We start from the raw sequence: 15,500 nt of genomic DNA, 5'->3' as shown, positions 1-15,500 counted from the left end.
TAAGTCTGTTGAATGAGTAACTAAATAATGCAGAGAATAGTGAATGGCTTATTGACTGGCTCCCGCATGTAATATCTCTTGTATTACAATCCAGTATAATGACTTTTGCACAATGGCACTTCATTGCCAAATTTATTCAGTTTTAGATTCATCTGAGTCTTGAACTTGAAGCAACAACTATCTGAAGTATTGTCAAGGACATCGCTTTCTTACAGAAATGTAAGAAAGCATTCACCTCAGAAAAGACCACCCATTCTAGTTCCCTTGAAAAGAGTTATAGGAAAAGCAGATGGCTCTATTCAAGGTGGGGAAGGGGAGGGGGATTGTATTGTCCTTATTTTAAATAAGTCAAAAATTCTGAGCTTCCTGGATTTGATGTGCAAACTTGTAACGTTCAATCCTTTCAATGATCTAATCTTTTTTTCCCCTGGACTTTTGAGAGAAGCCAGCCACATGGAGATGAACGGTTATGGGTCTACAGAACACATCACAGCATTGTATGATTTACTGCATGACATGCGTTCACAGAGCATTAGTACCACATCGGCTCTCACTGTGTCACTAATCAGAATATAACATAACTGAATTTACCATGTTTAACTTTCACTATAGGACCTCTTCCACCATTGTGACATACTCCTAGCATCACGGACGTGAGAACTTCGTAACAAATAGGAATTAAAGTACCACATGACAATTAAGATATAATCCACTACTTTTTCCTTAAAAAAAAAAAAAAAACGAAACCGTCCTTCATAACGTATCAAGGAAAGAGTATTAGAAATGAAACGTGCTATGGACTGCATGGTGTCCTCCCCCACAATTCATATGTTGAAGCCCTAATCCATAATGAAATGGTATTTGGAGGTGAGGCCTTTGGGAGGTGATTCAGCTTAGATGAGGTCATGAGAGTAGGGCCTTCATGATGAGATCGGTGCCTTTATGAGAAGAGACACGAGAGTTCACCGTCTCTGCCTGTCATGTGAGGAAACAGTAAGAAGGCAGTCATCTGCAAGCCTGGAAGACAGCTCTCGCCAGGACCCGACCTTGTTGGTGCCCTGATCTCCAACATCCTTGCCTCCAGAACAGTGAGAAATCAAATTTCTATTGTTTAAACACCCCCCCCACACACATCCCGGTCTATGGCATTTTGTTATGGTAGCCCAGGCTAACTAAGGAGATGAAACCCAAAGTGCTGGGTGCCCAGGCGGCTGGCTCGGTCAGTGAAATGTCTGCCTTCAGCTCAGGTCATGATCCCAGGGTCCTGGGATCGAGTCCTGCATCGGGCTCTCCCTCTACCCCTCCTCCCACTCGTTCTCTCAATCTCTCTCTCTCTCAAATAAATAAATAAAATATTTAAAAAGAAGAATTCCAACAAAATCTTAATAAAAAAAAAAAGAAATCCAAAGTCAGCACTTCATCAGCGAGGCTCAATGGGAAGAGCCCTGGACGGGATGTAGGGGGGACATTCGCTTATGTATAGCCTGGGCTCTGTCACTGACTTCCGATGTGACCTCGAACACTTGCTCCCTGGCTTGGCCACCAATCCCACCACTGTGCAGCCCTGTCCGCTCCCACTGGGACAATGACTCTACATGGGAACTGCAGTCACTAATGATACCCCAGGAACTAGGGGAGACAGGAAGAAAGGATCACGGAAGCCAGTGACTAGGGGAAAAACACAAGGTAGTACGGAAATTGCCATTCTAACATGATCTATAATGCAAGCTATATAACCGAGATGCGCATTTATGAAATCTGCTTCCGAACCAAAGATCAAAATCGAATACAGTGGCTCCACGGCCATCTCTTTGTGCTAGAGGTTACGATGTACAAAAAGATGAAAGCAATGCAGATACCGCAGAGAGAGAATGCTGGCGCTACAGAAAACACAGTGGTCACTCATCTCCTTTCTCCTCCTCATTATCGCGCACAGTGATTTTTTCCAAGATGAAGTCTAAGCAAGAGTATAATTGTGTAGAGAAAAGAGAACGAGCAATACTAACCTAGGACATAATAGTGCTGTCAGCAAAAAATTTGACTTCCAGTTAACACCTTTAAGTGCTGAGGAAGGAAAAGACAGAAATAGTTACGGTGGCAACTCATTTAGTCCACTTTACAAGTACTTTATACCCAGGGCCCAATTACATGTTGATAGGCCGGCAAAAATGCCCCATGCAATTTTTAAATGTTTTCTTTTACGGCCTTTTAATTTCTACGTTTAATACACCAACTAACTGGAATGATAACAGTTGCAATACTTACTCTTATACATTCTAGCAGACACATATCCAGCAGGGGTTCCCAGGAGGACCCATAACACGACGGCACAGGTCATTAAGGCCCCCCGATTGGCGGGGGAAAGAAAACCAAAGCAAGCTAGAACTAAAGGTACAAAACAGAAATATCAAAGCAGTGACAATAAAGCCTCAGCAGCACACAAGACTTTATAATAAATTAAAGACCCGCTTATTAAGACACATTACGTGTAACAGCACACGGGGAAATTCTGTGGTGTGAGGACTCAAGTGACACTGTGAATGACTGTTATTCACTTAGCTAATGACAATTTTTTCTTAACAAAAAGGTGTGATTTTCAATACCGGGCAAATGAAGTCAGTTTCCAAGTGGGGTCTAGTCTTTAATCTCACTGTTTAAATCAAGATTAAACAAACGAACTCCCCCACCCCTACTCCAGGATCACTCCCTAAACAGCAAATCATTTTTCCCCACAAAAATTCCCTTCTGCTTCCTTTTATTCAAGGGGAGGAATAAAAAGAAAAATCAAAGTGAGACTTGGTCTCAGGAAAATACAACCTTAAAAGCTGAATTTTGAAATTATCACTGATACGTGAGACACCTAATAAGCCTTTTTTCTTTCTTTCCTTCTTTCTTTCTTTTGTTCTTTCTTTCTTTTTCTTTCTTTTTTTTTTTCCAATAGCTTGTTTATGAAAATCACCACTCTGGCTATCAAAACCTGACAAGCTCCATTTTTACTTTATAGAAGAAGGCAGCCAGGGTTTATCAGTCATTGTAAGACTACTGAAGATGCCATTGTGTTTATACATTTAAAGACCAGCACCTCGGCCGGCCATAGCATTTCAAAATGCTAGTTGTTAATTATGAATTCCCTTAGTCCACGTTAAATATGCTTCTACCCACATGCTAGTTTTCAAGAAAGCATCTATTTTGCAAAGCGACGAATATGTGTATTGGACATTACAATAAATTTTTCAGAACTGAAAAAGCCATGAAAGGTCCCTGACGTAGGAACATATTCAGACCCCTACCCTTAATTTGAGAAGATGGAAATGTAAGTGCTATAAAACATACATTTTCTTAAACTTCAGGGTATTTTCAAAGTCCTTGCGTGCACATGGGTCAAAATGTAACATACGTCAGGAGTTGACTAAGAGTGTTTAAGATGACACTTATTGATCTGGGCCTACTCACACAAGGTAATAAACGTCATAATCAAAACTTGTATTCCTTGACCCAGGAAAGCTGACAGCAGCATTCTATTCCTTGGAGGTCTGAACACATCCCCATGAACCAGCTTCCAACCGAAGTCCTCCTGGATCTCTTCCTGCATATGAGAAAGTCTTTGGTAAACACACGCTATGACAGAAAGTTACCTAAACTCTGAAAGTTAGATGAAAATGAATTTCCCTCTAAAAATAGATTAACTGGCAACCAATAGCTCATTTTGGATACAGCAGGTCTCTGGAAGGTGTGTCGCTCCCTTACTCGAGTAAGAGGGCACACACCTGGCTTAATTTCATGAAGAAAGCAAAATGATTTCACATACGGAAGGAATTCAACCAATTTTATAGATATTTAAAATTTACCAATATGCAAATGATTATGAGTCAAAACAGCATAAATGGGATAAAACTAAATTTAACCTAAATGATAGCATTTTGCAATGTTTGGTATATTTATCTCATGCTCCAAATGAATGAAAACCTTAAATAATAATATTCTGAAAGTTCAGAAACATATAAAAAGGAATAGAACCAGAGTGGATAACAAATCCTTCTCTAATAAGCTTACTTGTACTTTTTAAAAATCTACACAACTCCATAATTTCTGATTTGGTATAATAGGCAAAACAACTAGACCTTGAAAATATGCTGTATTCAAGGTATTACATACTCCAAGTACAAATATAACATTGACAACTGGGCAGCGTAGGCATTCAAATACGTGCTGAATCAAATATGTGCGTTTTTACTTACAGAAAAACTCGCCTGATTATATCTGATAATATCCTTATGGAGAGTTCTTAATAGAATCATAGCCACCATCCCAGACAAGAACAGCACGATAACAAAGGAATTCATAATACTAGAAAATTTAAGGAAGAAAAGAGAAGTTAAATCTCAAGTTCCTTATTTGAACAATGAAAAGAAAATGTGTGTACGTATAAAAGACAGACATGCAAATTATCATTATGTTCATCAGTTTTCCAAGGTGAAGCTTAGATCAAATAAAGCAATAGAAGCAACACTATTCTTAAGGTGATTTTAGAATTTTTTTTAAGAGTACATTCCCAAAAAGAAGCAAGGAGAAGTAACAGAAACTCAGTTCCAGAGCAAGCAACTGAGTACGAAAGTTCAGGAGTCAAGATTGAACTAATGGCTGACTGACTTCTTAGCTGATAGGCCAAGGTTGTAGTCTTTTTATCATTCTACGAGTTTCAGGGTAATGACCCCATGGACAACTTACCTACCAGCTCTTACTGTTACTAAAACTAAAACTTAAAAATTATCCCCAAATCAAAACCAGTACCTGTGGCATGCCACCACCCAGCCAAACCCAGACCCGTCAACAAAGTTTCACCAGAACCTATGAAAAGTCCAGCACTGTTTTAGAAAGATGCCAATAAGATGATTGATGTCTGTGGCTGCCAGAGGGGAGGTGGTGGGGGGAATGGGCAAAGCAGGTGAAGGGGAGTGGGAGGTGCAGGCTTCCAGTTTATGGAATGAGTAAGTCAAGGGATGAGAGGCACAGCATAGGGAATATAGTCAGTGGTACTGTAATGGCGCTGTATGGGGACAGATGGCAGCCACACTTGTGGGGAGCACGGCAGAACGTATAGACTTGCTGAATCACCACGTTGTACACCTGAAACTAGTGTAACATTGTGTGTCAACTAGCCTTTCTGATATAAATAAATAAATAATAAATAAATAAATAAATAAATAAGCCAGTCAGCCAGCCCTGGGGATGAAAAGTACAGAACAGGGAATATAGTTAATAATACTGTAATAACTGTATATGGTGACAGATGGTAACTACACCTATCATGATAAGCATCTTGCAAAGTACAGGATTGTCAAATCGCTATGCTGTACACCTGAAACTAATAATATTGTATGTCAACTAGACTTCAATTGAAAATTTTTAAAAAGATGATTGATGTCGAAGGGTCTGTTAAATGTCGTGAGTAAATCAGCTCATGACAGAAACTAAAGTACATTCCTCATTACACTATAAATATCACTACTACTAGAGATTAACCCCCACAGTGTATCCAGAGGCCCTTTGCTTTCACAATTCCTTTGGAGAAACCATTTACACAAATTTTATCTGAAGAGACTGCTGGGGGTGTAACAAAATGGGACCTGGACAGTTGCCCAAACAAAACTCTGTGGAAAAGCTATGATACGATCATAATAATGAAGAAGAGAAGGAGGAGGGAGAGCAGGAATAGAAGAAGGAACAAGTCTAGAAAAATAGGAGTGGGGGATGCTATTCTCACTTTTTTTTTAAGATTCATTTATCTAGAGAGAGAGAGAGAGAGAATGCATGCAAGGGGTAAGGGCAGAGGGAGAAGGAGAGAGAGAATCTCCAGCAGACTCCCACTGAGTATGGAGCCCAATGCAGGGCTCGATCTCATGACCCTGAGATCATGACCTGAGCCACAACCAAGGGTCAGACACTCACCAACTGCACCACCCAGGTGCCCCGCTCTTCTCACTTTAAAGGCAATGGTAATATAAGGAAAATCATCACCTCAAAAGACCATACTCAGAATCACACCTTTCCTTACTTTCATTTTTACTTTTATAGTCTTCTTCCACCCCAAATTGAGCTAACACCCTGCCCCTCCCTCAGTACTTGGCCTAACCATCACGTTGTCAGCTGGTCCAGCCCTCCGTCTCAGGTTGAAACTTCTAATGCTGTGGTCTGGCCCTGTTGACGACTCCTGAGGAATCCAGCACCTCCCCCTGAATCCACTAGAACGTAGTAAGCTTCATGGGAGCAGAAGCCCGTGTGCCTCCTTCACACTGTCTCAGAACCCAGCAGAGTACCCGGCCGCCCAACAAGGACTGGCAAGAACACCAGGGGAATGAGCGGCCCTTCACTCCCTGATCGTATCTCCACACAGTCCTCTCCGTTATCTGACCTGCTGAGGGAACATCCCCTTGAAGAGTTTTGGTTTCTCATCCCTTCGCCTTCTTCCTGGCCCTCTTCCCAGTCTTTGAGACATCCCAACTTTTCTCCACCCCAGCTGGTTACTGCTTTGCCCACTCTCCGGTTCACTCAGACTTTCTGAACCCACAAACACAAGTCTCTATTCTGTTTTCCTTTAATCTCTTGTGTCCTGTCCACTTCTGCTGTCATCCCCTGTCCACTTCCCACCTCAGTATTCTTTGCAAGAAGCGTAGTCCCTCTGACATCTCAAGCTGCTCTTTCCCTTCAGCATAAACGTCTGTATATTTAAGACACATCTTCCTTTTTTACTTTTTCTTTGGGTATGTGGGGGGGGATGGAGAGGGGAAACTAGACACAGACTAAGAAAAAATGTCACTCAAGATCATCTCTGGTAACAAAATAATTTTTAAAAATATATATGTACAGGGACGCCTGGGTGGCTCAGTCAGTTAAGCCTCCGACTCTTGATTTGGGCTCAGGTCATGATCTCGAGGTTCTGGGATGGAGCCCTGCATGGGGCTCCATGCTCAGTGGGGAGTCTGCTTAACATTCTCTCTCTCTCCCTCTCCCTTTGCCCCTCCCCCTGCTCCCGCTCTCCCTCTAAAATAAATAAAACCTTTAAAAATATACAAATATGTATATATAATACAAATATATATTTACATTTCCCCCCCTTAAGCTAGGTATTCTTTGTTTCATAAAGTATACTTACGTAGGGGCGCCTGGCTGGCTCAGTTGGAAGAGCACGTGACTCTTGATCTCGGGGTCATGAGTTCAAGCCCCACACTGCGGGTAGAGATTACTAAAAAAAAATAAATAAACTGAAAAATAAAAAAATAAAACTAAAGTACTTACCTAAACCACTGAATGTTGGTATGAGGCATGGACTCCAAAATGTAATCCCATCTAGATGCCCACTTGATGCTTTTGTTTTCCTAAAAACAAAAATACACAATTATATGACCAAACTTACACTGACCTTTTGCTGGTTATAATCCTAAAACAGACAGAAAGTTATTCTGCATGTGCTTTCTCCATTTCTTTACTACTAACTTCATGGAATAATGAGATGTACCCTGGCATTTTTATCTAATTTTTATTAACTGATATTCTTCTTCATTTCAGGAAGGCACTAGGAAGAAAGTAATTTTAGCTTGCTGCTGTTCACCAGAGGTAGCAACCTTTTTTTAAAAAACAGACTATCTAGGGGCGCCTGAGTGGCTCAGTCAATTAAGCTTCTGACTTCGGCTCAGGTCATGATCTCAGGGTCCTGGGATCGAACCCTGAGATGGGCTCTACACTCAGCAGGGAGTCTGCTTGTCCCTCTGCCCCTCCCCTTACCTGTGTGTGTTCTCTCTCTCTCAAATAAATAAAATTTGAAAAATAAAACGGACTATCTATTTATTTGCTTAAAAAGTCATCTCTACACCCAACGTGGGGCTCAAACTCACAACCCCGAGATCAAGTCCCATGCTCTTCTGACTGAGCCAGCCAGGCACCCCTACGTTTTTATATGTTAAGTATTTTGAGATGTAGTAGCAACAAGTTTATAAAAGATGTTTTGTTTTCAAATATTGTAATTTTCAATACTGAATAAACCACAAGAAAATATAGTTACCAGTCACGCTGTTTCTGCTGATGCGTGATCAAACTCAAACCGTCAGTAGCTTTCTTGCAAAATAGCCGCAGTGGATGAAGATCTTAACTGGTAACCCCCATAAACACTTACACCATTAATTCAGAGTAATCACCCCTCAGATCAATAATACAGTCTTAGCGAAAGGAAAATGCTGGTACAAATTGACCAAGTAATGTTTGAAATTACTTATTTAAAATTGGGTGTTTGTAAGACAAAAATCAGAGAGGGAGACAAACCATAAGAGACTCTTAACTCTAGGAAACAAACTGAGGGTTGCTGGAGGGAAGGGGGTGGGCTAACGGGGTGATGGGCATTAAGGAGGGCAGGTGATAGAATGAGCACTGGGTGTTATATAAGACTGATGAATCACTGACCTCTACCTCTGAAACCAATAATACATTATATGTTAATTACTTGAATTTAAATAAAAAACAAAATAAAATAAAAGTAGGTGTTTGTTAGGTGTTTTTTTCTGAAGTTTAAAGTTAGAGTATGGAGAAACTCAATGTGCACTGCTTTTTTTTTTCTTTTCTTTTTACAAGTAGCCTTCACACCCAACATGGGGCTTGAACTCACGACCGTGAGATCAAGAACTGCATGTTCTACTAACTGAGCCTGTCAAGTGCCCCTAATATGTACTGCTTTAAAAAAAAAAAAAAACCCAAGAGGCACCTGGCTGGTTCAGTTGGTAGAACATGCATGCGACGCTTGATCTCAGGGTTGCGAGTTCGAGCCCCACATTGGGTATGGAGCCTACTTAAATAAAAATTTAAAAAATTCAAATGATAGATTTTAATTGGGTTCTAATTCTACGGTGGATTTTAGTTAAAACCTGATGACCAGGAGATCTTGGTTACCATCACCAGTGATGAGGCAGGTTGATTGACATCACGGGCCTCGTAACGAGCAGCATCACTTGTGCCACGTAATCTCTGCCATGAATCATCAGACCCAGATTAATGGTCATCCTGCAGATTGTAAAGTCTTTACTCCACAAACATGTCAAGGACGTGAAAGACCAAGAAAGACAGAAGAACCAGTCTGGACTGGAGCTCACAAACGAAACAACACATACTCCCAGGTAGGATCTCAAACCACAAAGGGGAAAAGTGACATTGTTGGCCAGGTGGCGACATGCGAACGGATGGATGTGGACCGGATGGTCATGTGATACCAATGCAGATTCCTGATTTGGAGAGTTCTATGGAGGGATAGGCTATGCTAGTAGGAAAGGGATCTTGTTCAGGGTAAAGACTTTGGAGGGTTTAGGGGTGATGGGACACCTAGCTCTTCTAAGATTCAGAGAAACACTAATGCTGATGGACACAAGAGAAGGGTAAACAATGCAGCACATGAGTAAAAGGGTAACAATTGGGGCATCTGATGAAAAGGATTACGGGAGTTCTTTGTAGTGTTCTGGCAATCTTTCTGTAATCCGAAACTGTTTCAAAATAAATTATTATTTAAAACCTATAAGAAGGGGCGCCTGGGTGGCTCGGTCGGTTAAGCCTTTGGCTCAGATCATGATTTCAGGGTCCTGGGATCAAGCTCTGCATCAGGCTCCCTGCTCCCCCCCCCGGGGGGGGGGCTGCTTCTCCCTCTCCCTCTGCCTGCCACTCCCCCTACTTGTGCTCTCTCTGTCAAACGAATAAAATCTTTAAGAAAATAAAAATAAAATAAAACCTATAAGGAAATAAGAATTTATAGACAAATCAAGGGATAAATATTCATTGCATAAAAGCATGTATCTTAGCCATTCTATTAAAATATTGTTTCCATAGTAAAATGTGATTTAATTTGTAAAAATTGGAATTACAGACATCTTCTTTACCAGCCTATCCATTGCCTTAAGCAAGTTAACTCATAGCAAGTCTTTCAAAAAGGAGAGATACTTTCACATATGCATCCTGAAGTTTGGATTTTAAATACAAAGAGAGTCCAGAAAAATCTGCAGTTGGCAAACCTAACAGTTTTTGCACCAAACATTGCCATCTGCTGGAAATAACAGACCATAACACATATTACTCTTCCCTAAGGAAATAAGAAACTATTTTTAAAAATCCTAAGGCACATTTGAGAACAAAATGACAAATGCAGACAGATAACTAAGTGGTGGAACCTATTTCCTTAATCCACTGAAAACTAAGGAATTAGTCTGCTTCTTTCCATGCCAGAGTTTCAGTCTTTTCTAAGACATAGCAATTCTCCTAAGACCATATGAGGTGAGCAAGTCCTTAATGTTCATACTGGAGGCATGAGAAGCAAAGGTAGAAACACACACAGGACTTCTTGAGTCCTGACAGTGTCCCACGATGGATCTCACTCAATAAATATTCAGGCAGGGGCTGGGAGAATCAAATGGGCAGCCAGCCAGGGCTTCCTCTAGTCCAGATGTTTTCAACATGGGGAGCAGCACCCCCTAGGGGACAGAATGAAAATATGTAGGGATGCTCCGGGTGTTCGCAGCATAGAATGCGCGACCTCGCACAGGGCCCTGGGAGACCAGCACAGCAACGAACTGAGAAAAACTTAACAAATGAGCCATCCTATGTGGCGCGACGGAAAGACTGCTCAGGATTAAGATCTGTGGGGCGCCTGGGTGGCTCAGTCGGTTAAGTGTCTGCCTTCAGCTCAAGTCATGATCTCAGGGTCCTGGGTTCGAGTGCCGCATGGGTCTCTCTGCTCAGCAGGAGCCTGCTTCTCCCTCTGCCCCTCCCCCTGCTCATGCTTTGTCTGTCACAAATAAATAAAATCTTGAAAAATAAGTAACATTTTTTAAAAATTATGATCCGTGCCTAGATTCTAATCCCATTTTACAGATAAAATATTTTTACACGTTTTTCATATACATTGACTTTTTCAAGGACTGCAACTACCATGTAAATTGAGGGAAAACAGTATTATGTTCGATTTGAAACTTTTTTTTTCTTTTTATTTGACAGAGCGAAAGCACAAGCAGGGGGATCGGCAGGCAGAAGGAGAGGGAGAAGCAGGCTCCCCACTGAGCAGGGAGCCCGATGCGGGGCTGGATCCCAGGCCCCTGAGACCATGACCTGAGCCGAAGGCAGCCACTTAACCCACTGAGCCACCCAGGTGCCCCTTGAAACTTTTTTTTTTTTTTACAGTTTTTCTTTTTTCAGGTAATCTCTCTGCCCAACATGGGGCTCGAGCTCACAAGCCCAAGATCGAGAGTGGCATGTTCTACCGACTGAGCCAGCCGGGCGCCCCTCGTTTGAAACTTGACCAAAACTGATCAGCATTTCTGAAAATCATGCCGTCATTTGGAAACACGGCGCACTCGAGCTACCTGTGTACAATGTTCTCTTCTTCATCTGCATCCACAGCTGTCACATTTACAGTGATTATACACATCGGTGCACACATCTGACAGGGGCTGAAATATATACTGAACTACACGTTATTTTATTAGAAGTTATTTTCTTTTTGTTTATTTTATATTGTAGTTAGGGTGTTATGCTGATGTTTACTGAAACTACTTGTATAGACAGGTTTAATCATCTGTATCTGTAAATATGAATTCACAGTAGCAAAGGGAGACTACAAAAACATTTGCTACGAAAATAGGACATCAGGGGCGCCTAGGCGGCTCAGTCGGTTGAGCGTGTCTGACTCTCGGTTTCGGCTCGGCTCACGATCTCAGGGTTGTGGGATTGAGCCCCCATGTGGGGCTCCGAGCTCAGAGCAGAGTCTGCTTCCCCCCTCCCACCCCCCCAAACCACCTCCTCCAAACACGAGCACAGGTGCTATCTCTCAAATAAATAAAATCTTTTAAATAGATAAATAAATAAAAGAGGACATCAGTGTGATAGGGTTGAGAACTGTTGATCCGTTTCAACTCTCTCATTTTATTATGGGGAAACTGAAGTCCAGAGAGGAAAATGAACTTGCTCAAGGTCACAGTATGAGTTTGAGGCAAGAGAGCGCCAAAATACCAAAACTTCCCGCTTCTCAAATCAGGTAGTGGCCCATGCACCCTACAAATCAAGAATATATTTTGGAGGAAAAAGAGCAATGCTATAAATGTGGCTAGGGTCCCAGGCTAGCCCACAAATAAAGCTTATATAAGTCACATACATAGCTAAAAGTATTGGGGTTAGAAAGAAACCAAAAAAACATTTGGTTGGTGGTATAAAAACAATAAGTTTCTGAAATAAAAGTATTGGGAATAGAAATACCTTAGCCTGGCACTTAAGTCCATTCAAAATCTGGCCCTTGTGGTTGTTTCTAACCTTTCTACCAATACTATATAAACGATTAAAGTCTAGAGTGTTAGACTGAATCTTTTTGGCCTTTACAGACCACCACCTAACGCCTGGCACATAAAGTGCATTTAATGTCCTTTGATGAACAGATAAGCAAATGAAAACAATTTTGTTTCAATTGGACACTTGTTTGCTGTTCCCCACAGACACCATGTACAACCTTACCCAGAAAGCCCTACCTCAGCTCTCCAAATTCCTAAAATCCGGGTCTCTTAATTCAGTCCATTGGCCTTCCCATAATGCCTCACACACCTCTGTCCCTTCTATCCAAATCACACACAGCATCCTTAGAAGCCCAGCTCAAGGCCCCTCTCTTATAAAGCCGTCTTGGACAATTCACCCATCGTCATTCCTTCCCATTTTAAAGTCACACCGTGTATTTTAGAGGCTGCATTAAGAGCCTGGACTCTCTAGTCAAACTAATCTTGGTTTATAATCCTTTACAGTTGTGACCTTGGGCAAGTGACTTTCCCTCTCTCACTCTCGGTTTTATTTTCTATAAAATGGAGATTTAAAATAGTACCTGCTTTCAGAGGACTATTGTGAGAAATGAAGTTAAAGCAAGTACTTTATAAAAATTCCCATGCCAGGCCTATAATAGGCACTCGATAAATATTTGTCATATAAATGGATGAATAAAAGGTCTTCACTCGGATGTTAATCTTTACGACCCATCCTTCAGTAACTTCTGAACAAATTTGCTATATAAACTCCCAACTTTATACCCATTTGGGAACATGAATCCTTTTCTGAAAACATAAAGTGCACACGATGCTTCACTAAAAAAACAAAAAGACAGAATTTTTTAAACTAAAAAGTATATTGCCTCTGGACCTTTCTGTAGCTAGTAGCTGCCTGAGCAGGGGCTCAGGCCCACAGTCTCAGCCGGCGACCATGGGCTCTGCTTCCCAACAGCAGCTTGCAGGTGGCTGTAGAGGAGGTACAAGGAGGTCTAAGGTGAAGGAGGAAGGCCAGGAGGAGGGAGGTCACAGCCCAGGTGGCTGTGGAGTCCCAGCTGCTGCGTGGCACTGACATCTGTAAGTGGCTTGACACGTGCATCAAGTTTGGCTTCCTGTCCATGTCCCCCTGGCCCCATCCCCGTGTTAGGATTGTGTGTACCCCTCCCCTGCAGACCCCAAGAATGACTTTGTGGGCCAGAGGTACATGGAAGGCTTCCGCACTCTGTACGAGGGGGAGACAGTGTAGTTCACCCAACCAAGGGCCTGGAATCCATCCATGTCACAGGACCTGGTGGGATCTTCTGTCCTGGGAGCGAGGAGCAGCAAAAAGGGGGAAAACATGTGGAAGCACAGACCAAAGGGGAAACTCCCAGGAAATGTGGAGGTCTAGATCTTTACCAAGATGGCGGCCCCTAGTCACCTAAGGCTATTCAGCACCTGAAATGTGGCTGGTCCTGAGTGAGATGAGTTGTAAGTGTAACACATATGCTGGATTTCAAAGACTTGGTACAAGATAAAAGAACATAAGGTATTTCTTTACCAAAACAAGTGCTATACCAAAAAACGGCATCCTAGTTAATGTGTCTCTCACAGGGGTACGGCTTATCAGTGCTGACACTACGTGTATGCTACGGTTGAACAAGTAAGTCAACATAGTGTAGACGATAGAGGCCAGGTTTCTCAGTGTCAGAGAAAGAAGTTACTAACGAGCAAGGGGAGAGGGCTAGACCGAACACTGCAGTACTGAGTTACAGTCCGAGGTACTGGTATGAACTCGTGCGCACTTACTTCCTCACCCACCCGCTCAGTTTTATATTTTCCCCTCTGCAATTAACAAGTCATCTGCGGGGTGAGAGTAACCAGTTTCCTCAATACTCATTCACCTCCAATTTTAACATCCATTGATAACATTGACCTGAATTGATTATTTAACTGGAGGGTGAAAAAGAGTGGTTTTCAAATCCAAACTCAATTTCCACTTCAAATAGTCATGACCACTGGAGCATTTCCACAAATGATGATGTCAACCCAGTGAGTTGACAAAATCCTTCATAAGCCATAATGCAGTTTATTTTATATTACAGTTAGCAATGTATGAAGCTTTGTTCCTTATTTGTCCACTGAAAGTTCAAGCTGTGTCATAGGTTCAATAAGATTTTGTGAGCTACTCCAAGATGCAACAAGCATGTACACTTGGGACACCCAAAGTGACATCCACGATGCAACATAAATTGTACTCCAGAAGAATTCTCCAGAGCCAATTATAGCTGTAAAATGCTGGGTTAGACTCAGTCAAAAGGTTTCTCTATTAGGAGACTTTTTAAAATAAAGATTATATTTATTTATTTGAGAGAGAGAGAGAGAATGAGCCAGAGCACGAGCAGGAGGAGGGGGAAAGGCAGAGGGAGAAGCAGACTCCCCGCTGAGCAAGGAGCCCGAAGCAAGACTCAATCCCAGGACCCTGAGATCATGACCTGAGCCGAAGCTGGACGCTTAACTGACCGAGCCACCCAGGCACCCTAGGAGAATTTTAATATTTTACTAATGTGCTTTATGAAGCTAAGAAAGGAAGTAGTAGAAAGTAGCATTTTCCAAACTTGTTGGACTAGTGTTCTAGAGAATGCACTTTGGGAAATATTGATGTGTCTCATTATCATTGGGTTAAAAAAAAAAAAGCCTTTTTCAACTAAAGACAATAAAATGAACAGCGCCAGAGCTATACAATGCCACTCTTCCTGACACCCTCCCCCACCTACAACAGCAACGTTCTGGTGCTCAGATCGAGGTGTGGTATGAGCTACCGTGGTGTGAGCCACATGAATCACATGCTCCTATACCCGCAAGAAAGAAACGTTGTGTGTCTACTCCAGGCTAGGCCCCGTGCTCAGCGGTCTATGTTAGCTCACATATCCCTGATAGTGATCACCGGAGGTAACAATTTTATGACCATTTTACGGATTAGGAAAAAAGAGGCGCCGAGTACCCTGCCCAAGGTCACACAGCTCGTAAATTCAAACTCGGACATGTCTGGTTTTTTCCATCGTGCCACTTCTTGAAGCCGAGGGCCTTCTAAGCACCCTAAATGAGCTTCAGCGGGAGAGGGAGATAATTCCCTCCTCTGGAAGAGCTTCCAGGATGGAGACCTGTTAAGAAACAAGGGGTGGAGCCCTAACCCCG

The 15,500-nt window shown here is 42.1% G+C and overlaps 1 protein-coding gene across 1 annotated transcript in view; it reads right to left on the bottom strand.

Moving 5' to 3' along the window:
• LOC103672843 (transmembrane 9 superfamily member 2-like) overlaps positions 1-15,500 on the bottom strand; it is a 73,379-nt gene that overhangs the window by 26,386 nt on the left and 31,493 nt on the right. Inside the window, exons 8-12 of the mRNA XM_040627818.1 lie at positions 7,297-7,376; positions 4,239-4,347; positions 3,454-3,586; positions 2,266-2,385; positions 2,007-2,064 (exon numbers count right to left, since the gene is read on the bottom strand). Of these exons, the coding sequence (XP_040483752.1) occupies positions 2,007-2,064; positions 2,266-2,385; positions 3,454-3,586; positions 4,239-4,347; positions 7,297-7,376 (500 nt within the window). The remainder of the gene's footprint in view (positions 1-2,006; positions 2,065-2,265; positions 2,386-3,453; positions 3,587-4,238; positions 4,348-7,296; positions 7,377-15,500) is intronic.

This window comes from Ursus maritimus (assembly GCF_017311325.1).
Source record: "Ursus maritimus isolate PB19 chromosome X unlocalized genomic scaffold, ASM1731132v1 scaffold_X1, whole genome shotgun sequence".
Taxonomy (NCBI): Eukaryota; Metazoa; Chordata; class Mammalia; order Carnivora; family Ursidae; genus Ursus; species Ursus maritimus.
Note: the sequence above shows the minus strand (reverse complement) of the source record. Positions and strands in the feature narration are given on the sequence as shown.